General features: G+C 34.8%; 1 protein-coding gene across 1 annotated transcript; it reads left to right on the top strand.

Moving 5' to 3' along the window:
- Window positions 1-256: 256 nt before the first annotated feature.
- LOC115440774 lies at window positions 257-14,884 on the top strand. Its single transcript, XM_037442758.1, has 4 exons — window positions 257-659; window positions 11,823-11,968; window positions 13,884-14,089; window positions 14,877-14,884. The coding sequence occupies exons 2-4, from the start codon at window positions 11,829-11,831 to the stop codon at window positions 14,882-14,884; spliced, it is 354 nt and encodes a 117-aa protein (XP_037298655.1). The 5' UTR covers window positions 257-659; window positions 11,823-11,828.
- Window positions 14,885-25,465: the final 10,581 nt, after the last annotated feature.

Here is a 25,465-nt window from a genome sequence, read left to right as displayed (position 1 = left end):
GGTAGACACGAAACAAATACCACTTTTGCTATTAGTATTTCAAAATCGCGATTACCATGACATGAAACTACAGATATAAAGCAAATAGTCTTGTTCAGGACAAATCTTTTTGAAAAATCAGAATAATCGTTATTGACTGGACCTTTATAAGTCAGGATATCTGATTAATATGCCGAAATTATAAATACAAGATGAATAATTTAGCTCGTCACACGTGTCTTAATGATTTGAGTATTACATCCCCTCTCCAGTAAGCTGGTGCAGGCGGCTTCGGTAGTAATATTTTTTATTTAGAACTTGAACAGTATGAAGTCTAACGCGAATGTGCCATTAGTAAATTAATTGTTAATAATTGTTACATTTAAGTGTCCAAGATTGATGTGATAACAATACGTATGTTTATAGTGGCTTTATTTAGTTTTTGAAGATGTTATAGAGATACAAAGATCAGAAAAAAGTTTTAACATCAGGGCACGAATGGGTTTACATTTTTGTGCGATGTTGCACCATGATTTTGCCCCACTGCAACTTATATTTATCACTCGGTAATAGCCTAAAAAAACCAGTTGTGTGTCATACGGTATACATCACTAGCTGCTGACCATTGTTCAGAGAGACTGAAAGGTACAACCCGTTAGAGAATTGGCGCTGAAGTCAATGTAAGTACAATTCATCTAATAAATATAAGCGTATGTCATCGACTTAAGTGCAACATATGTTTCTCAAGTAACAAATGTCTGGCTTTCGTTGACAACTTCCCTACTGGAATTTAATACGGCTGTTCATCAATTATCTTGATTATCAACATCCAAGGCAACGATTATAAATAATAGATTCGGCATAATGTTATTAATCGTGTTGTTTTTGATGTAGAATTAGTGGCTGAGGACATTCCTGAGAATTTAAATATCAATGCTTTTATCAGCAAAACCGTCCTCGTGTAAGTTTCAATTGCGCGTCTATTTTATATTTTATGACGCTAATTTTAATAAGTTGGTATACTAATTCGGTAAAAGGACGTTCAGTTTTGAAAATTGCTGTCCATGACAACATGTACACCTACTACGACCTTCTCATCTGTGCGCCATTCTAATACCCAGGCCTAATGCAATTGGCAAAACAGGTGTACTTTCTTAACAAAAGTTTATGATTATGTTTCACAAATAGATTGAGATATGATCCATTTATGTAGCCCTTGTATGCTGCTATAGGAAAGTATGTATCGACATATTGTCATAGAAGTTTGTGACAAATTTATCTAAACCAATTCGATTCAACAAATTATACTTGCTTATCAGACAAATTCCAAAATCTTCATAAACACAAATCTATTGATAATAAGTAGTAGGTATTTATACTATATCTGAGTAGTAAGAATTCCCGAATAATAATAGTCAATGCAATAAAACTTAGGCAATCTAAAATTTTGTGTCTCTGGTAACAAAGTTTAATGACTAACACGAGATCTTATTTTTATGAAGCATATTTCAATACTTAAATAACATTCTTAATACAGTATTACGCAATACATAGTATTATATTGACAGTAGAATATTCGTTAGGTGTAATAATTATTATCGACACCAAAGTAAATCTGCTCACCTATTCTTGATTATTCCACGTGTTGAGAAATCAAATGGCCAATCAACTATACAGTAATCATAAAAGAATTAATAATAAAAACTGCTTTATAAAATTCAGGGCCTGTTTCACAAATTAAAAGTATTTTTTTGACAGTTATCGTATTTAAAACTAATAAAGATAATACTCTTTTTATTACCATTTACATTCGATTAAAGTGTTTCTTGTATTTAGACGCATTATACTTTTGTGACGAAAAGCATTTGCTCAGAAGATGTAAAGCAGGGCCTAAGTCTCAAATATTATTAACACTAGCTTTTGCCCGCGGCTCCGCCCGCGTTATAAAGTTTTTCAGGCTAAAGTTTTCCGTTATAAAAGTAGTAGTTTCCCGGGAGCCTATGTTCTTCCCAGGGTCTCAAACTGTCTTCATACCATATTTCATCTTAATGCGTTGGGTAGTTTTTGAGTTTAACACGTTCAGGCAGACAGATGCAGTGGGGGACTTTGTTTTATAATAATATTTTTTAGAACATTTTAAGAGGAACAATCCCGTCATACATCATTGTTGCATAACTTTAACCGTTTACGCAGCGCACGCAACGGAAGCTCTCAAAACTAATAAATTGTCCCCGTTTTTGCAACATGTTTCATTACTGCTCCGCTCCTATTGGTCATAGCGTGATGATATATAGCCCATAGCACTCCACAAATAAAGGGCTATCCAACACAAAACGATTTTTTCTACTGCTCCGCTCCTATTGGGTATAGCGTGATGATATATAACTTAGAGCACTCTACAAACAAAGGGCTATCCAACGCAAAAATATTTTTTCAGTTTGGACCGGTAGTTCCTGAGATTAGCCATTACTGCTCCGCTCCTATTGGGTATAGCGTGATGATATGTAGCCTATAGCACTCCACGAACAAAGGGCTATCCAACACAAAAATAATTTTTCAGTTTGGACCGGTAGTTCCTGAGATTAGCTATTACTGCTCCACTCCTATTGGGTATAGCGTGATGATAAATGTCAAATAAAATTACTTGAAATAAGCGAAATTAAATGAGCAAAACTCTCTTAAAATAAATACTTTTAATATTTACAATTAGTTCTGACTCCTCCTTATTTTGGACCCAAAACAAATACTTTTGTTTCATGCAAGTGTGTCACATTCTGGGATTACCAATAAGTATGAGGTTTCAAACAGGCGGGCAAAATTGTATCGACTGGCGAGGAATAATCGAATCTCGTTAGTTGACATAATCTGAATCCACCCCTCTTACCATCACGTGCAGTAGGGTCACTTTACCTGTTTAAAAAAAAGACTGCGTCATTTCATATTAGAAACAGCTCATCGTAGCACCATCATACTTAATCAATCTAGTAAGAAATGTCTTCGATGGAAGTTGTTACCTTACTTACAGCTGGTATTGCATATAAATCAATGCTCAGGGGCACTCAAATAAGAAATAAGGTAACCGAAGATAGCCCGTTTCCTAACATGGCTCACCATCCATGTTTTCGTTTTTTTGTGTTGTAATATTATGATTGACATACCACGATTTTTGTTAGTTCTTTTATTATTAAATTTTGTGATATGTAGTGATATGTTGCAATGTAAGCAAAATTTTTTCTTTATATCTCTTAATGGATCAATTTTATTAACATTTTCAAATTAAGTGAGCCATCAATGGTTTCTCAAATATTTAACATTCGAAAAAGCAGTACCTAGCCAATTTATAGATAGCTTTGTAAAGGGTATTGATAAGGTGAGAACACTAGACGCTGTTCCAGACGAAATGATGTCAATTGGGACTACCGCACCATTTACAACAAATATCCACTAGAGTATTTCATGAAAATGTCTCTCTGAGTAGATATAGGTGCATTGTCTATTTCTGCTAAACAGCAGGTGCAAGCACTTCCGTATGACTTCGGATCGTCTATTTGATAGAGCGTCGAAGTCTACAGTTGCTAAATATTCCGAAGAAGACTCCATTATCTTAGTTGAACGAGCCACAAATCATCACGAAAGAACACTGATTCCTATCAAGGATGATTTGTATGACTAATGAAATTAAAAATCATACAATTTTCAATAGAAAAGATGGTTGGAAGCATGCACGAGCCTGGGATTCTGTTATACATTACATTAAATCGGAACCCAAAAGTCCAGCTGCCAGACTTCAAGACATAGTAACCTCGTTCTGCGTGAGTTGGATCTACAGCAAATTTGAATAATAATTGTAAAATGAAGGTAGTTAATGTAACATTTACTTTCGGACGACGAACACCTCCGTGTGTCCCGTGGCCATGAAAGCTGTAAAGCTTTCGAAACGTCGGGAAAAAAATAAACGTTGCAATATCATGATAAAATCAGAAAACTAGTTTTATTTCAATATCTATTTACGTTATCATAAGGCATTATGATTAAGATGTAACGTCTCTTGGTAACGACCATACTGCAGGATACTGCATGACAATAGATCATATTCTCTACCTACTAGTAGTCTAGGTACCTACCTACATATTTAACACATACCTACATATGTATTGTTGCTATTGTTTTCATGCTTGGTTTTTAACAGACGAGTGACCTGTTCTGTTGTTTAGATGTTGAAAAATAATATAATGTTTAAATAATAAGGTTTCTTAGAAATAGATAACTTTATCGATACACCAATCATCGTGTTATTAGTAGATGGCATGGAATGTGTTGTTATCATTGGTTGTATTATCATATAAACATGATGGAATAATAAAAAGTTTCGTGTTGCTGAGGGAGATTTAACGACGTTTCTTTTCTACATTACATGTCCCCAATAATATTTGGGGATTCGAGTCTTGTAAAATAAAATTATTCTTTGCTACATGCTAGAAGATTGAAAAAGATAGAATGTGAATGATGATGTGAGAACCGATAGAGGCAAATGAATCATCGAGTTTCATATATCTGACATTCTTAGCAAAGGATAAGTAAAAAGCATCCTGATCCTAGCGGCGATAGCCTAGTTGGTTGTGGAACGGACTGTCGAGACGAATGACCGCAGGTTCGAATCCCAAGGGCACACACCTCTGACTTTTCTAAAAAATTATGTGCGTATTCTTTGTGAATTATCGCTTGCTTTAACGGTGCAGGAAAACATCGTGAGGAACCCTGCATACCTGAGAAATTCTCTATTGGAATTTTCGAGGTTGTGTGAAATCTACCAATCTGCACTAGGCCAGCGTGGTGTACTAAGGCCCAATCCCTCTCAGTAGTAGAGGAGGCCCGTGCCCAACAGTGATAGTGACTGAAATTATATTATATTATTATCCTGAATCGGCGGGAGTGCATGAGACGATTGTTGAAAGAAAGAAAGCCAAAGAACTACATATGTCAGAATCTAGTAAAGTAGCAATCCATAGAGGCGATGATACCTACCATATATATTATGTATGTGCTATATGCAATATTCGATCTGCGAAAGGTCGCTGGTAAGAACTGGATGCGACAGGCCAAAGACAGGGTAAAATGGCGCATAATGAAGGAGGCCTATGTCCTGCAGTGGACAAAAATATAGGCTGATGATGATGATGATGATATGCATTATTCATTCTGCCCATCAATTATGTCAAATGGGGTAGTTTCGAGGCTTCATAAAGAATATTGTACTATTTTTTGAATGTCAGGGTAAAAGAAAATATTTTTGATTGAATTGACACCTGAGTCTTTTAAGCGTTAGGAATAAAGGCCCTAGTTACCTAATTGTTTCTAAATTATTGTTTTTTCTGTTCAGTTCGTTAACATTTAGTGCATCAAAAATAATAAAATTATGCTTATTGGTTATTCATAACGAAATCATTACCATACGTTTTTTTATTTCTTTAGTAATATTAATTATGATAACTCAGAAAAAATAAAACGAAGACATGTCCCGTTGTTGTGAAACATGGATATTTCTACTTACATTTCTAATATAATACGTACCTATTGATAAAAGTATAAACGTAGACGTATTTGTTAAAATTTTACACATTGTAATTTTATTAACTTTTAGCTCTACCATCGTCTGTAATTCAGTGCAGTAAGACTTGTAAAACCAACATGACCGTTCCACTCCCAAAGTGATGGAAGCGATAAAGCGGTATTGCCTGCGAAAAAAAACCTATAAGTACAAAAATCAGCAACCTTCGCTTCCATAAACACACCTTATACACTTCGAAGGTCTTTTCTTTAAAAATGTTATTATTAGCTCGGATATCCGATAGACCACTCGAACGGATCCAGGCGAATGGAATATTTACATAAAAAAAATCCGCGTGTACATATGGAATTAAATGTCAACAAAATAAATACATAAAATACTAGTTCTTGCACGTGCCTGACAAACTTCCGAGGCATGTTTACGCCACACTATTAGCGCCCTGTGGCTTTATCTTCAAATTTGGTGGTGAAATTGTCCAAATTTTATCAGAATGTCCAGACGTCTGTTTTGAAATATACTTAACTAAGTTTAGGATCTTTCAAAATACAGAGTTTTCGAGAAAAATCTTCCGTTATAAAAACATTTTAACCAAAAATTAAACCGCCTTCAAGAACCCCTAAAAACCAAAAAATATTTTTTCATATACTGGTTACTAATTTTGGAGTCGGTGCCTAATAACACTTTCCTATTACAGAAGCTATTACGCTCCGATAGTCTTCAGGCATCGAAGTGCATTTGATTATTCTTCTTTCTTCTTCTTCTTCTTTTATATTATGGCTGCCACCGTTTATGTATCGGTGATTTTGCCAATGTCAAGTAATAATAGCAGATACAAAACAAAAAGACTATAAAATCAGATCGGCATTTTCAATCCTCGGTTGATTATTGAAGCGATTGTTGGCACAACTCTCAATGTAGTAACTGAAAACAAAATGTTGACAGCTCGTTGCGGCCATGTGTGTTGTGTTTGTGGGTTTCTGGCTGGTTGCTTGAGGTTGGTCATGGAAGTCCGCACGGTTTATTGTGGTTATTCAAGTACTATCGAGTGACCTATCTATTTTTTTTGTTGGTGGTAAGATATTTGTATCCGCCCTGATACCACTGTAAGCAAGGTGTAAAGCCTGTCATAGAGGCCCACGTAAGTGTGTCGCGTTCCGGCATCATACTGTATATTCAGTTTTAAACAGACCATCATTGTCGACTGGCGAGGGATATCTCTTGTCAATACCTTACCAACACGGTGGGTTCTCTTTGCCCTGCCCATAAAAAATGAAGAAAGAATATTAAACGAATAAACAAACATACGATTTTAATTTATTATACGTAGGTAGACGTTATAAAATACCGAAAATGGAATATTGTTGAATTCTGATATTGTATAGGTACAGTCATACACAAAATTAGCTGAACAAATTAAAAATTTCAAATCGCCTTTATACGTTTGTATCTATATCAACAATCACTTGCTATGCACTAAAACTTCAAAGGGTTTAATTTGTTTTAGATAAGGATTAATTAATATCTAAATTAATGTATAGGAACGGTTTGATGTTTTCAATATATTTAACTACTTCTGTGGATGAGTGTACATAAAATATTATAATTAGTGTATAACTAATATTATTTATTTTTGTTTGTTAATTAAATGCTGATTGACTTATTAATCCAATATCATTCAATATGTTACAACATACATAATATTATTAAATATATAAAAATCCACTTTGTTTTATATCCGTAATAAAAATAGAGACTTAGGTATTCATGGATAATAATACATTTATATTTTTAGCTAGGCACAGTTGCATCTAACATATTTACGTTTCATAGGGCACGTAATTCAGTCCTGGATCTCACGTTTGAATTGCTTAACCTAGAACCAGCTAATAATATATTTATATGTTTACTTAGGGGGTAGGCACAGTCCCAACTAACATATCTATGTACCTTTCATAGGGCATCTCACGTTTCAAATTGCAATGGCCAGCTATTTTCAGACTTGACACGCTACTGACTGGCTTTATCTATGCTAATAAAATTTAATTTGCCATCTTGATTACAGAAATAATTTATTGTGAACTAGCTTTTGCTCGCGGCTTCACGCGCCTTATAGCGTTTTCCGGAATAAAAGTCCGTTTTTTTTCTGGGATAGAAAGTAGCCTATGTCCCTCCCAGGGTGGCAAACCATGTCCATAGAAAATTTCAGTAAATCCTTTGGGTAGTTTTTGAATTTATAGCGTTCAGACAGGCAGACAGATGCGGCGAAATACTTTTTTTAATCATATATTTATATAATATATTTTAGAGAACTTTTTAAGAGGAAAAGTACCGTAAAACATGTTTGTTGCGTAACTTTAAACATTTACTTAGCGCATGCAGCGGAATTTTACAAAAGGAATAAATTTACTTACAGCTGATCGAGTAAATTTGTTTTTTAACTAAGCACAGCTTTGTAATTTTTTTATAAGTAAGACTGATTCTGACTAACTGGTAATGCACAGCAAATGGTTGAGTATCTTAAATTTTGCACGAACGTCCTTTAACGTAACTTAGATGAGCACTAAGAAAGGATTTTTTGAAATTTAGCCTGTAAAGCACGGGTTCCCAAAGTATATTTTTTCACGCCACCCTACTGCCTAAAAAAGAAATGCCCGTGCCTAGGCAGAAATGGACATTTCTATTTCTTCTTCAGAGTCAGCCAGGAGCCTCACCAAGTATACTAATATTATAAAAATGACTTTGGTTATTTGTTACACCTGCGTGCCTTTCTTTCTTAATCGATGATAATTAAATGCATTTAAGTTGTCAGAGGTGCAGAAGGACATGGTCATTTTCATCCAGAAAAAAGTACTGTTCCCGAGGCATAGAATTTGATTGATAAAATCAACATTACCGTTACACGTTGTCACGCTTCTAAAGAGAAGCGCACCCCTCACCTTGAAAAGCAATACTTTATAGGGTTTCAATACGATATCGTTGTACAATCAATTTGAAAATTTGGTAGTTCGGCTATATCTTAAATTCAGTGTGTCGCTTGTGTGCAATATTTTTTGCTGGTGATAGGATATAAATAAAATACTTCATTTATCACGTAGGCGAACAAAGTTGCACTTACAATACCTCAAAATAATTTATAAGAATAATAATTATTATTTCTGAATACCACTCAAGATCACTTATATAACTACGTATATTTTAAATTAGGGATAAAATTCTAATGGAATACAATTCATAAGGTAAAACAAAGTAGTCAGCTCGGGTGGGCAGGTAGGGGGAAATATAAGGCTAACCCGACACGATCCTCACCGGCGAGGACATGAGCCCTAACCTAGGTAACCTACCAGCCTTTCACTAGCTACCTAAGCGATGACTACCCGAAGAAGAAAGGCAGAAGAAGCTATATTTTATATCCCCCTGGATAGCGACAACCGTAAACAAGGTATTAAAAGCCACATAGCCATTATCCCCTAACACAATTCTTTCCTTTTTATAATATCAGTATAGATACGCGATAGTAGGTATATACTGTTGACTATTTTTAAAGTATACAGGTAAATACCTATTTGTCAACTGCTATTTTTAGCTTACACTATTATGTATATTTTTTTATGGCAATATTATGTAATTTTGTTGTTATTAATAGGCAATTATATAAATACAGCTAGTAGGTACGTACTTATTATTTGCAAACATTTTTTATATCTGAATTATAGTTTAAAAAAATATATCTAACGGGACATTAATTTATTGAAAGCGTATTTCGATGAAGGTAATGCGTCATTTACAATATGCTGGGAAATAAATATAAGTATAGATCACCAGATATATTTTTATTTTGTATGCAGTTACATTTCCGTACGACTGGAGTGTTGAGGTCGCGGGTTCGATCCCCGGGTCAGGCAATGATTTTGGGTTTTTCTACTCAGCATTATCTCGGGGTCTTATTTGAGCTCGATATGGCGATAGGCTCATCCCATGTCATGGGAGGGAATACACACGGTGGAAAATGGATGCACTAGTTGCGCGTCTACCCACCCTTCTGGGATAAATGGCATGAGCGGTGATATATTTTAATTTAGTAAGAAATACCGATATAGGTAAATATGTAAATCTCCACTACTTACTAGTGACAGGAATATTTAGAAGCCAACAAACAAAGCAATAAAGCGATGACAGTAACCTAAGTATATCTATGATTATATATGTTTATTATCATTTAATCCATTACTTTTAAAATGTCAGGCTAAATTCTAAAGATTTCTTATTTAAGTATAGGTGAGTTTTAGTTCTTTCTGATCTGAATGTAAGTTATTATGAATGAATCCCTCCTAGCCGAATTTCGGCCACAGCGGCTAATCTCTACTGAGATCAGCCAGGTACGCAGGATATATTATAGTGAACAAGTGTGTGCGTTATACACAGGTGCACTCTCTGTTCCTTCACTCTCATAGTCCGGTGAGACGGGATCCGACATGACCAGAGAGAGATCAGGCGCAGGACCAACGGCTTTACGGGCTTTCCGAGGCACCGGGGTATTACACCGCCAACGTCCTGACTCCGAGCGGCGACTGAGTGATTTTTAAGATAGAAAAACCAAGTCACAATTATTATGGCCTGACCCGGGATTCGAACCCAGGACCTCAGCGCGGTATTCGTACTTGTACCGTGTACAGTTACAACTATGCCACCGAGGCAGTCAAGATAATAACGCATCCGTGGGACTGAGCATTAGCGACGTAAGGGGGCGAGAGGTGGGGGCGGTCTCCCCCGGGTGCCAAAAACCAAGAGGTGACAACTTTAGCTTATTAGTATTACCAAAGAAAAGTTACAGAACACTGTATGGAAAAAGGTATTTGCTGTTTACTACGGGCATGATTTTCGTGACATGGCCGTCTTTACCTGTGGGTGGAAGAGGTCCGTGTCACCCAAGTATAGAGCCCGAGAACGCAAGCCAATCTCACGCCAAAAATAATAAACAAATAAGAATTTTATACAATAACAACGTTTAATTTCGTATTTATTTACTCAATATACATAACGATAATATTTTTTTGCAGAAATTATGACATGACCCCCTGACCATTTTGGCTCCTAGACGTCTGACACAATACCTACCAGTATTTGACGTCATATTACTACTGGAAAACGCGGAAATTCGTCTATTAATTGCATTTATTTATATATATTTTTTTATCTGCGCACCAGAAATATGAATTAGGTCCAATTAAATTGTATCTATATAAAGCTTGCGATCATTTATTTTTGTGATTAGGAATAAATTCTTAGTTTTTCTATGACATGGCAAAGTGACCCCTCTGCACCTGATGGTAAGTGGAGTGAGGTCCTATAGAATGTCGACTGACGAGAGATGATTACCCCTCGGCAGTTGACGCAATTATGCTGGCCTGTTGGAACCGGATATACACAGACCGATGCCGGGACGCGTCACACCTACGTGAGCCATTATGGCGGGTTTTTACACCTTCTGTACGTTGGTCGCTATGTGAGCGGATATAAAAAATACCCTACCACTAACAAAGTTACGCTATATGAGCTCTCTACATTTATTTTAAAACGTATGCCTCATTTAGACTACTGGTGAATATCGTGGCGAATCTTTCGCACGAATACCTTTATAACTATGAATTATGAGTATCGAATACGTCCGAAAAAGTTTTTTACACATTCATGTTCTTGAATATTCGTCTGTACTTGGAAATATTGAATTCAAGGGTTATACTATAACACGAACGTCCATATAAACTACTTGCTCAAAATCTGGAGTTAAAACTAAGGAACGCTGCAGCGCTAAAACATCAATCGTTATCTAACCAAATTTTTAATAACAAGATTGACGAAGACGAATAAAAGTCGGAGCAATATTCTCTTATCATATACATAGATGTATAACGCAGATTATTCCTTTTTCAAATTGACTTTATTTTATTTTACTTTAAATACTTCGTAATTCAAGGTGTTGGATGGTGTTTCTATTGTTTATGGGTGGTCGTATCGCTAACCATCAGGCGAAAGGCTAGCTCGTCTCATCAAATATTCATGCACATGTTTATAAATGTGTGCATAAACATATGCTTTAATACCTCCGCAGAAAAGAAAAATTATACAAGTCTTTTACATATTTGTTTGCTTATAAAGATAGCTTAAAAAATTACACATTACTTTAAAGAATAACCTGGCCCGAGTAAGAATATCACCTAATCTCATAGGACATCCACCGATCAACACCAATAAATAAATCCATGCTCCTACGCAGGTAAACATGCATCGAGCGTCGACGAGCACGGAGCGCTCGGAGCGCACGCCGCTGGTGCAGCCGACGTATGTGTTCGAGTCCAGCCTGGCACGCAGCTACCAGAAACGGCTCCATCGGATACAGTGCGCCCTCTGTGTCGGGATCATGTAAGTTGTAAACAGCACAATTGTTACCATCGATTGGTTCAAGTCGATCGTCAGATAGCAATAGATCATTAATATAATAATAATATCAGCCCTGTATTATATACTTGCCCACTGCTGAGCACGGGCCTCCTCTACTACTGAGAGGGATTAAGCCTTAGTCCACCACGCTGGCCTAGTGCGGATTGGTAGACTTCACACACCTTCGAAATTCCTATAGAGAACTTCTCAGATGTGCAGGTTTCCTCACGATGTTTTCCTTCACCGTTAAAGCGAACGATAAATTCACAAAGAATACACACATGATTTTAGAAAAGTCAGAGGTGTGTGCCCTTGGGATTTGAACCTGCGAACATTCGTCTTGGCAGTCCGTTCCACACCCAACTAGGCTATCGCCGCTTATCATTAACAGTAATCTATTATTATGGTCAGCCATTAGGGGTATAATTAAGTCGCTCGTTAAAACATTTGTATTACGTACATTGGCGTAGCTACGGTTTTTGTTAAAGGGGCAACTTGCGGGAGGTGCAAAAAAATGTCACCGAATTTAACGAAAAGCTTCCACTACGCGAGGCCCCTGTAAGTGCATGGCTTGTTCAAGGATTAGCGCCATCTTGCCCCCTTTCCCTTCTCTAGCGAGGTTCATGATTATATACCAATGTTATTTATGAAAAATAGAGTCCTGGCAGGTCGTCGGCAGTGGTAGCCCGTATTACATTTTTACACTTTCTAAACCGTACCCAAAAAGACGTAATGCCAACTGACGAAAGGATCAAAGAGCGTAACTGTAGCCGCTATGAATATTTTAGATCATTTAAACTTAAATTAAATCTAATGAAATGCTACAATATGTGCCAAAATTGTTAGGCGTTCACGCCACGCCTTTACCAAAGTAGGTACGTTAAACCTTATTTAGAATCTGCTCTACCTAAATGTTGACCGGTAGAAAATGTCTTCGGCTTTAAATACACCTTATAATTTTTTATATAACGTGCAATAAATAAATAGATAAATATAGCATTTCCTTGATCCACACCAGACATTATAGTGTGGTTAGGTCTATAATTACATAAAAAATAATATTAGCTAATACGAACATCGAAATCTGGTATTGGGACAGCAAAAAATATACTAAAAACCATTACAGTCTATACAAAATAGGATCTAGGTAAATATTATATGTATTAAATTGTTATGTTTGAGCTTATTTTAAAGGTCAATGATAATTCATCGTCAGTTTTAGCTGAGTTCTATGAACTTTTCGATCATGGATTGATGATTGTTTTTTTTAGTATTACTATTGAAGCTGGTAAGCGATGTGAACACTCATACAAACAGTAGTATCATAATACAGAATCTTGAATTACAACATACTGCGTGGTTCTCCACTGCATTTGTTACCCTAAGATATAAGATGTTAAGTCTCTAATGCCCAGTAGACGCACTGGTTACAATGTCCTTCAAAGCGGAATACGAAAGTGCATGCACACTGGTGCTTGATGGCGAAGTAGATATGTTTCCTTTATAGTTTAGAGCCACTTGATGTTTAATGATCTTCATCGTTTATAGCACAAAAAAATTGATTATGAAAGGATTCTGGATGTTTAGGTTTTCTGGAATCTTACTATCATCGTAACGAAAACTGCCACTTCACGTTGGTTTTTTGTAAATCTAAAAATGTTCAGCCGTCTCATTTATAGTATAAACGAATTTTCATACCTGTAATGAATATTATCGATAGGCTTATAGGTTTGAAAACACGAGAGGACCAGTTTTTATAATAAAATTGGTACTCACTAAGTCCATTTTAGTCAAACCATGAGGAGTTGAAAGCCTTTTCTAAATTTGGATACTTATTGGCGATTAAAAAATATTTGACTGGTTTACATTTCTACTGCAACTTTTATTTCTTTGTCAGTGCTGTCCTCGGAGTGGCGCTTCTAGCCACCGTCTCCTACAACCTGGCACAGGACATTCCTGATGATACAGACACTGGCATGAACGGCACTCAGACTCTCTCGCTTAAGCCTGGCATGCTGAAGTTTTCAAACCCTGTGAAAGGAAGAAGGCTCATGTTGTCAGAACCTTTGATGCCACTGATGAATGTGTCGTGGCCTTTGGAAGGTAAGTACTTCCTACTATTAATTAGGTGGTGTTCATTTTGTTGTCTGAAAGACTTCATTGTTTTAACATTGACTACGGCTTATTTATTCTGGTAAAAAACTCGTCACAATGGTCATTGTTATTCTGGAGACTGTTATATCCGAACACTTAACGTATTTGGAATATTATTTTGGCGACTTTTGAGGGATGTGAAGAAGGGATGACGGAATACATCTTAACTGGGGGTCGAGTTACGTATCAAATAGAGAAACCTTGCCCCCCTTCCTCACCCTAATTGTTGAACATTAGTTTAAATAATTATTTTTATTAACTATTTAAAATATTAAGTTTATGAACTCATATGGAAAAAAAACTCGTCGATATTCTATTAACTCAAGATTAATCATAGGGTAGAAAGAGAATACTATCTAAAACGTGTTTAGACTGATGTGCTCTGTAAAAATTCACGATTTCCGAACAATCATTTGTATAAACTGTAAATCATTGTTTTAAACCTGACTTAAAATTCTTGATAGTAAGTATGGTAATTTTATGAAGCGAGACAAGGAAGTAATTTCATAATCTTTGAGTACGTAGATATTAGTCATTTATTAGGCATACGGTCAATGTAGAAGCAGTTGAGCCTTATGGAGGAAGGAGCATTCGGTAACTAGTTTACAAAGTGCATGAATTTATAATACAGACATGTTTGATTTTTTTTTGTGACTGTTTAGATTTCTATCTTAGGGGGTTTTATAATGTATCTTCCAATTCTGCTAAAACTTGTAATTCTAACATTTTTTTCCAGACTCATAAACAATTAATTTTAATGATACTTAGCCATGTTTTCATATTTGTAATATTTATTATTTTCCTGTATTCAATAAAAATATTAGGTGGGTGAATATTTGAAAAGGGCATATTACGCGGCTCTAAGTAAATAACTACCTAGACAAATTTTATTTAATGTTTTTTTTTATTTTTCCTAAAGCTTGGTTCGTGGGTTATATGTGCATGTGAAAAATATATCCGTATTGTAATAAATAGAAAAGCTATCCTCAAAAACATGCCTTAAATCTAATTACCATCCGTGTCACAATTTCCAAATTTTAGCAATCCATGTGCGAAAAGTAGTAAAAACTTTTGAAGATCGTATTTTTTAAACTATTCAGATAATAGAATACATACACTACAAGCTACCCAAATTACAAACTATAAAGATCACTTTAATATTATTTTTAACCACTTTGAAATTTGTCCCAACACATTGTTCTACCTACCATTTGTTGAAATAGTCATAGTGTTAAAACTTAAACGGAACGGGTCGGTGCCTGTTTGGTTTATTCTGCGGCTAGAGCTGAGTTTCCTCTCGCGACTCAAGCAGATTACACATCAAGAATTGATTATACGGCAGCTGCAGCTCGTATTTATGGTCGAAAAAGCGTTTGTCACAAATTTTTCTCATTTCCGTTTGAGCTTGCTGTGGTAAGTCTGTGTTGCTTATTTACAATTTGGATTAATTATAATTATCGTCATAAAAACTGTCCTGTTTTATGGTTTCTTAAATTATAAAGTAGTATAAAGAATGTTTTATAAAATAAAATGTAGCAAAAACTACTTACCGTCGTTATAATTACCGTATTTACCGTTTGAAATTTGGTAAACGGTAATTGGCAATAACAAATTGTAATTAGTATTGCGTAAAGTTGAAGTAAAAAAAAATGTATTATTATCGTATTTTATACTTTGTTTATATAAACTTAAGACAATAAACGTTATTTGAACCCTAAAAAGTAAATAATAGTATAAAGAGTTATGCAATTAATGGTTTAATAAATTCTTATATTAGGAGAGTTCACTAATAGTTTTTTATTTTATTAGCTTTGAATGAAGAGACGAGCCCTCCATTCGCCTGATGGTAAGCGATACGACAGCCTATAAACAGCAGAAACACCATCCAACACCTTGAATTACAAAGTATAGTTTGGTATTCCACTGCGCTCGCTATCCTGAGACAAGAGATGTTAAGTCTTAGTATGTCCAGCAGTTACACTGGCTACAATGTCTTTCAAACCGAAACACAACAGTGACTACACACTGCTGCTTGGCGGCAGAAATAGACATTGCCGTGGTCCCTAACCAGGCGGACTCTCACATATGAGAGACCTATCACCAGTCAATAGAAGTTTTAGATAAAACGAAGGTAGCTCTCTTGAGTGTTTATTTCTGCTGCCAGGAGACAGTGTGCACGCACTGTTGTGTGTCGGTTCGAAGAAAATTGTAAACAATGTAATTACAGGGCATCTTGAGACTTAACGCCTTATGATTTCTCAGGATGACAACCGCAGTGAAGTACCACACAGTACGTTGTAATTTAAAATTCCAGGTAGACTTGCTACTGTTTATGGGTGATCGTATCGCTTACCATCTCACTGTTTTTGAGTTTAAAGATGCCTGGGAATAAAAAAATCTAATGAAGAAGTATAAGCAAAAGCCTTAAGAATTGTGCTTAGAAGTAGATACACAAAAATTAAAGCTGATCCTATTATTATACGCCCAGGAAAAACAGAAAGAAAAACAACGATAAAAACGAAGAGCACAGAAAAAATATTATCAGCTTAAGAATTAACACCAAGAGCTAGAAGACTGCAAAGAAAGAAATGTTGAAAAGATTTTAGATCTATCGGAATTGTTATATGAAAAATAAAATCAACTAAAAATAATATTTTGAACAAGTCGCATGTAAATGTATTTCTTAATTAAGGTTATGAGATAAACTGATAAATTATAACATAGGAACTTAAAAGATATTTAAACTTGAATTAGAATCAGATTCATAATATTTTTGAACAACAGGACATCCGGGGTCTTCTGTCAGATCGTCTAGCACAAGAGTTTCACTAACCCAACTCATTAATAATAGAGTCTTTATTCATAGTATTAGAAGATTCATTTTGCTATCACATTGTAATTTTCCGACATACTTAGTATGTCTACAATTCATTTCCAAACACCCGAAGCAACTAGTCCCTCTAAATATAAGGTGGTCCGTCGACATTCGACATATTGTATCATTTTAGCATTATTTCCTTGAAGAATTAAGTCAAGATCAATGTTTAACGCATTTTTATAATGGATTTTCTCATTTCTGTTGGTTTTAAAATACAATATTATTGTAATAATTAAACAAGACTGTTATTTTGTTAGATGTATTTATTTTGCTGATCAAACTTTGTTGATTATTAAGAGCAAAATCGGTTAATCATGTTGCGTTACAATTATTATATATTATAAAGGTGGCAATGAGTAGATATGTTTGTTTTCAATCTTTATATATTAGAGACTTATATATAATTCATAAATATAATATATTATATGATTTTAACGGTATTTATTTATTTACTTATTACCTACCAACCACCTACTATAATTACCATTTTTCAAATACTAATTACCATATGTGTCATTTCTCATTGCCATTCGTGAACATTTTCAAATCCAAATTCCGACCTGAATATCGATTTACAGACTGTGCCTTTGATTTAAATAGTATATAATTACGATAAACTTTACATCGAATCGATAAAGATCGCGATTGGGAGCAATATTTGAATTTATTTTAGGAACACCGAATATGTCTATTTTCAAATATTCACCCAGGTATTCATTCACTCTAAATATCTACGAAAAAAAATCTTTACGTAAAACACAGAAAAATAAAATCAATGTTAATGATATTTTGTTAAGTATTTTAGTAGGCAAATAAATAGCTTATGCAAAAAAAAAACACGAAATAAACAACAACTATAATATTAATCTATATTCAGACATCTTTTTTTCAGAATATTATGTTATTTAAATATATACAAACAATGTTTATTTATTTAAAATCATTTCTATCCGAAATTTTAACATAAGCATCGCACGACAGGCCAAATTTTTAATTTTTTTACATTATTATTCAAAATTCATAGTATACGTACAGTAGCGTAGCTTACCATAAAGGGGCCCTATCTATATTTGTTAGGGGCTCTTCTGGGCATTGCGAACTTCACTACTACTACTAGGTACTTTTTTTTTGGGCGCTCGCTTAGTTTAATGTAGGTATGGGCCAAGAGGGACCCAAAAAGCTCGGGGTCCTCGTATTACTGATACGGCTGATAGGACGGTAGCTACGTCCCTGTATACGTAACAAAATACAGGCGTAGAACGTAATTTTTGCCACGTCGTTGCTAAGAGCTAATAAAAGATGCTTGAAAGTTCGTTTCCTAATGCGGTTATTGACTTGCAGATAAGAAATCCCAGGAAACACATGACCATTTCGCTTCTATCAAACTATAAATACAGCCAGTATTCGCGACAAAAGATTGTTTTTTTATTACATTAGCTAATGTAGATAGTATTTAAGTTATTTCCATTTATTTGGGAGCATTGTATGTGACTTTTGTACTTGGTCGGCTTCTACATTTGCGACGCGTCATATTACTCGAGAAGTTGTAAAACAGGCTGTTAATAAGAATTGTAATAATAAATTGTTGAATCCCAACAATTTGTTGCGCCAATCCCACTTCAGGGTCCGACGGTAGGCACATAGAAGAACCGTTTACGATAAAAGAACATTTTCGTTAGATAATGCTTTCACTTTACCACTAAACAAATATATTGGCTTAGTTCGAAATCGAACTAGTTGCGAACTCTAAATAAATTGCCTCGTACTAAATTGATCAAATGCTGGTCGTAATTGAGAGTCATTGTCCTCTATCATTCATTCTACATCGCATCTTTGCATGTTACTTTGTGTTCCATCTGTTTTAAAGTCTTATTCAGATTTAATGGAGGGTGAATTACACATTATTTAGGTAGATCTAATTATTGAGTGAGTATTTCTATATAAAATCGAAAATACTTAATTAAACAACTTTGATATAGCATAGGAATTTATATATTTTTTATGCATACATATACTAAAAAATAAAGTAATCTTTTATGTTAATATTTAAATTATATTTTTTGAGTAGTTACATTAATGTAAATGACCTTTAAATTCATACTTCGAAGACAAACTGACAATTACCGCCGAATTATATTTTTTTGGGTTCCCTAGCTCAAATGAAACCCTTATACTATAAGGCTTATAGAATCACTTTGTTGTTTCCCTGTCTGTCTGTGGAGATCTTCTTTATCCGAAAGGCGTAGAGGTATCCAGTTGAAATTTATATCCAATACTTGTGTCTACGATCTCTTTCAAATGTGAAAAAAATCAAACATATTGCTTATTATATATACTGGTTGTAGGTCTCTCCTATGTGAGAGTCCGCCTGGGTAGGTATCACCGCAATGTCTATTTCTGCCGCCAAGCAGCAGTGTGTAGTCACTGTTGTGTTCCGGTTTGAAGGACATTGTAGCCAGTATAACTACTGGACATAATAAGACTTAACACCTCATGTCTTAGGATGGCGAGCGCAGTGGAATAGCAAACTATACTTTGTAATTCAAGATGTTGGATGGTGTTTCAACTGCTTATGGGCGTATCGCTTACCATCACGGGAACGGCAAGCTCGTCTCGTCAAAGCAAATTCAACTATTAAATGCCATCAATAGATAATATGCCGGAATATGCCGCATTTTGGTACTTCCTGTTGACCTAGGATTGAAATTTGACAAGAAACAATGACTTGCACTTGTAAAGAAAAAATCGGACAACTATAAATACATATTATATATACAAGCTTTTGCTCGCGGCTTCGCCCGCGTCAAGGAATTTTCCGGAATAAAAGTCCGGCTATATATTTTCCCGGGATAGAAAGTTGCTTATGACCAATATCAATTATCTCGCTACGAAACTTCATAAAAAGCCGTTCAGTAAATTTTGAGAAAATCGATAACATACAGAGAGAAATGGCTCACTATTTTGGTCATAGTGGCTTTAACATAAAAGGTAGATATATGTTATTGTGGACTTGTATTTAAACTATTGAAGTTGTATTTGACAAACAATCCTACGGTACATCATCTTTATCTAACTCCAACAGTTTAGGCAGCGTATGCCAAGATAGCAATTTTTTTCAACTTACTTCATAGGTATCGTTATATTATGACCAAATTACACAAAATCATTCTAAATTGTAGTCTAGTTTTTTCGTGAAAGAGGAACATACATATATACATCCATCCTCACAAACTTTCGCATTTATTATATTAGTAGGATATAGGATAAAAACTTAATAAATACCACCTACTCAAAACTGAGATTAGGCGTTTATGGAACACGGAAACACAAGTCATCCCTATAGTAATAGGTTCAACTGGTATGGTGACAAAAAGTTTATCCAGATATATTAACACATTAAACTCCAGCATAGATATCAACATCCTCCAAAAACAAGCAGCAATCCATACGTCCGTTCAGATCCCTCTTCCCCACTGGGCACAATGGGCACGTGCCCAGGGCCCCGCGATCGATTGGGGCCCCCTAGTCCCTACTCAATTACCAAACCAAAGATAACATATGACCAAATAGCTACTCTCCTCTCGCTCGAAAATCAGGCTTATCGATCGCAAAATGTTTAATAAATTTCAATGTATAAAAATTGTATTAATTGTGTTAAAGAAAACCATCAGTGAATTATTTTTATTTTGTGTCTGATCAAAAGTGACGCGATTCACTACTTACTGTAGTGAGTCGCGTTATTCAAATGAAGCGAAAAAAGCGAAGCCTGTAGCTCGAAGTTTGAATTAACCAATTGACACAGTACATATTTTGTATTTTTAATATATATTGTTAAAGAAATATATTTGTAAACATTAAGATATTTTAGTGACATGCGCATTTGCTACAAAATGACAATAGCGATTGAAGCCTTTTTTTTAAATACAATCAAAATTTAACATTTTATGACAAAGTAGTTAGTAAGTTTTCATGCCAATTGCGTATCGCAATAATAATTTACTATAAAAAAAAATTAAAACGGAAAGATCCGGAGTATTGGCAACACTGCCCGACTCGACGACCGGGAATTCCCCTGTATTTATATGTTTGTTTCGTCGTTTCGTTAGTCGTTTCTGCCTGTGCTCTGTGAAATACTCTCTCTATTAAATCGTCGTTTGTCTGTTTTGTTTAAGTGATTATTTTTGGTGTAAATATAAACACTAAATTATAGTATAAAATGTCAAAACGGTCGTATCCTAGTGGATCTGACAAAAGAAAAAAAGCTGCACACCAGAAGGAAGTAATTGAAAAGTTACCAAAATTAACATCATATTTCTCTACTGGAGAGAGTTCTGTAAGTAGAAATCGAACAATATTTTCTCCAAATAATGAGTCGTGTCAATCAGAAGTAACATCATGTTCTACATCAGTTTCTACCAATTTTGGAAAAGAGATAGAATTAGGAAGCGACCGTCCCTATGACGAAAGTGCAATAACTTCAGTGACTTTACCAACACCGCCAACTGTATCAGTAGAACAACAACTGTTTTCCAACCCTGAAGACATATCACACGACCCCGCCGATTATTTTCATGAAAATTTTACAGAAAAAGATCGCGAAATTTTGATTCGTAAGGGACCTGAATATTTTCAAAATAAAGATTCTGATTTCTCTGTGGCATCCAAAACCTACAAAGATGGTGATAGATCAGTAACTAGATATTTCAACAAAGCATTATTTATTCGCAAATTGAAGAACAATGAAAACGTCGAAAGAAAATGGTTGCTGTATTCGCCTTCAAAGAAATCAGTATTTTGTTTTTCATGCTGTTTATTTAATCCTTCCGATTTAAATTTATGCTCCCCAAATGGATGTATTGACTGGAAGCACATTCATCAAATCATTTTATCCCATGAAAATAGCCAAACACATAGGCAATCTATGATGACATATCTGGCACGAAGTAAAACGGTTGGTAGAGTTGATACAGATTTATTATCTCAATATCAAAAAGAAGTGGATTACTGGAGAAATGTTCTTAAAAGAATTGTATCTGTTGTAAAATTTTTGGCTTCGAGAGGGCTTCCCTTTCGCGGTGACAATGAAATCCTAGGATCTCCCAACAATGGAAATTATTTGGGATGTGTGGAGTTACTAAGTGAATTTGATCCATTTCTTGCTGCTCATTTAAAAAAGTTTGGGAATCCTGGAAAAGGCAACATTTCATATTTATCAGCGAATATTTGTAATGAGTTTATTGATGTAATGGGAAAACAGGTCCTAAAAAAAATTATACATGAAGTTAAATTAGCAAAATATTTTTCCATTAGCGTTGACAGTACACCCGATTTGTCACATGTTGACCAGCTAACTTTTATAATTCGATATGTAAAGGGCCGTGATCCTGTTGAAAGGTTTCTGAAATTTATACCTATTAAAGAGCATAAATCTGAGTATTTAGCTGAAACCATCTTGAGTTTTTTAGAGAGTCATGATATTCCCATTAAAGATTGTAGAGGACAAAGCTACGACAATGCTTCAAATATGGCTGGAAAATATACTGGTCTACAAGTAAGAATCAAGGAGAAATGCAGATTTGCCACCTTTGTACCATGCGCGGGACATTCACTAAATTTAGTAGGTGTTCATGCCGCTGGGTGTGTATCAGAGGTGACACAGTTTTTTGAAATGATTCAGAAAGTGTATAACTTTTTTTCGGGCTCTAGCTACCGTTGGAATATATTGAAAGAACATTTAGGTTTAAAAAAAGTTGTTAAAAGCCTTTCACAAACAAGATGGTCAGCCCGAGCTGATGCAGTGAGCGCCTTGCATGAAGGTCATAAACAAATTAAAGAAGCTTTTATATCCATCGCAAAAGATACAGAACAGGCACAAGAAACTAGAGAAGAAGCCCTTAGTCTGTCCAGAAAAATGGAAAAACTAGAATTTATTATACTAACAGAAATTTGGAGCTCTATATTAGAAAGAATAGACAAAACAAGCAATTATCTTCAGAGAGACACAATAACGCTGGACGTTGCAACTAATTTGTTTACTGCACTTGATGAGTATATTATTAGCCTCAGGGATAAATTTGATTACTTCGAATCGTCCGCTAAAGAAAAAAACCTGGAATCTGACTATAAGGACCTATCTCAAAGAACCAGACGTAGAAGCTCACGCCAGACTTTTTCTGATGGCTCTGCGCCATCAGTCCAATTGAATGGAAAAGAAAGATTCAAAGTTGAAACCTTTATCCCAATAATTGATACCCTGGGTGTTCATCTAAAACGGCGATTAAGCTCATATAAAAACATTAATCAACGTTTTGGTTTATTTTTTCACTTGAAAACTTTGAATTCCGAAGAGTTGAGACAAAGTTGCAGAGAATTTGCTGAATTCTATTATGAAGACGTAAACGAGAAAGAGTTAGAAATGGAATGTCTGCATTTAACAGAATATTTGAAAATTCAAAGTAAAAATGAAGATTCTAATAGTATACTGGAAATATATCATCTTTTGAAAGATGACAAAATTGAAGACACCTTTCCTAATGTAGAAATCGCACTGAGAATCTTTTTAAGCATGATGGTAACGAACTGCAGTGGGGAACGCTCCTTCTCCAAATTAAAAAGAATAAAAAATGAATTAAGAAGTACAATGCTTCAAGAGAGATTGAACAGTTTGTCGCTAATGTCGATAGAATGTGATATGCTCGAAAACACAGATTTTGAAGATGTGATTAACGATTTTGCTCAATTAAAATCTAGAAGAATACCTCTTCAATCAGCATAGATGTATGTGTAAGGACTAATCGTGGATGCTAGTTACTTAGTGTGGATTACATTATATTATTATCTATTCATCATAATATCTAGTGTTACTGTAAAGAAATAAAAATAAAGCTATACCTTTGCATATGTACGTTCTTTGTCTATTCTAACAAAATAGTGCTAAATTGTGGTCATAGGGGCCCCATTATCCTAATGTGCTCAGGGCCTCTAATAGGTGAAAGACGGCCCTGCGTCCGTTATATTGAGCAGAGTGTTAGGAGACACGTTTTACGTACACGGGGAACAACAGGGAGACTGAATCACCTCTTCCCTGAAGGTATCAGGGCGGGTGGTCAATAAACCCGAGCAAAAAAGCTCGAGTCAGAGAAAACTTTGAAAGTTGAAGTAGGATATACCTAGATACCTAATACCTATAAGTTTGTATGGTAGCCCCAACGTGTGAATCGCTCGCACTTGTCCGATCATTTTTCAAAACCCCATCTTCAAAGCAATAAAGGAAGTGAATTAAATACAACGATTATTCCGAATGAAAAAAGGAAGGTCCAATTATTTAAATCTTTGCTAATTCTAAGCAGGGTTTTTGCTATTACTTTACTCTAACGTCAGACAAACAACTTGCCCATCTTTTAATGCAGTATAAAATACTTTGTCGTATTATTTACAAAATAATACTTAAACAAATTCTAAGAAATAATCTTCAATTCGAGATCTAGAAGTATATCAAGTCACTCAAACCACTCTCATTCCTTGGACCAATTTATTTAATTAAAAAGAAAATGATAATGCATTTTATATGTAACACTTACGTGTTATTTAAATTAATTCATGACTATTATACAGAGTGTTGTATTATTTATAGCTGTACAAGAAAGTGTTAAAGGTCAAAATATATTTAGCAAAACATTTAATCCACATACATATGATATATTTTTTACGAAATCCTTGGACGGTTATATTTGACCTGTGACCCCTTCCTGATTGGGCGACGATTAATTAAACAACCTGTATATAAATTTGTCATAATGTTGTGATAATTTGATTCATGTAATTCGCTAAAACATAGGTGTGGATTGTAAACGTGTTCAATTTTATTTTTTATTAACGTTAAAAATGTGATTTTGAATTTCGAAAGTGAGATCTTCGTGTGTTTGCTACGTAAAAGATACATGTGAAAAACAAATATAAAAATTTTAGTTAAAATACTATGTGATGCTCGCGGCTTCGCATGCGTTATAAGACTTTCCTAGTACATAAGTCCCTAAAACATTATATCGATCAACACCAGCGCCATCTATTTAAAAATCAGATGAAGACAATCCAAATATTTTCCGCGGGGGTAAAGAGGAATAAAAAGTTGAGGTAATCCAGGATGTGGTCTTATACATGTTCCAAATTTAATTGAAATCTTTTCAGTGGTTTCTACGTAAGTAGAAAGTAGGGTCTAACAAATATCTAAATGTTATCAGAATAAATGCATTTTTGGTATTAAGATAAAATGTGGTCTTGCAACATTGTGTATTGTGATGAATCAGTATACCAATTCGAAATTTAAATAACAATGAAATACGACGAGTATAAAAATGTTCTGTATGCCTTCGAGTTAAAGTCTAGTTTTCATTACAAAGATTGATTTAGTCACAAATTTCATATGTGCAGTATTAGAATATACAAAA

Source organism: Manduca sexta, chromosome 25, assembly GCF_014839805.1.
Source record: "Manduca sexta isolate Smith_Timp_Sample1 chromosome 25, JHU_Msex_v1.0, whole genome shotgun sequence".
Taxonomy (NCBI): domain Eukaryota; kingdom Metazoa; phylum Arthropoda; class Insecta; order Lepidoptera; family Sphingidae; genus Manduca; species Manduca sexta.
This window is presented reverse-complemented; position numbering and strand designations above follow the sequence as displayed.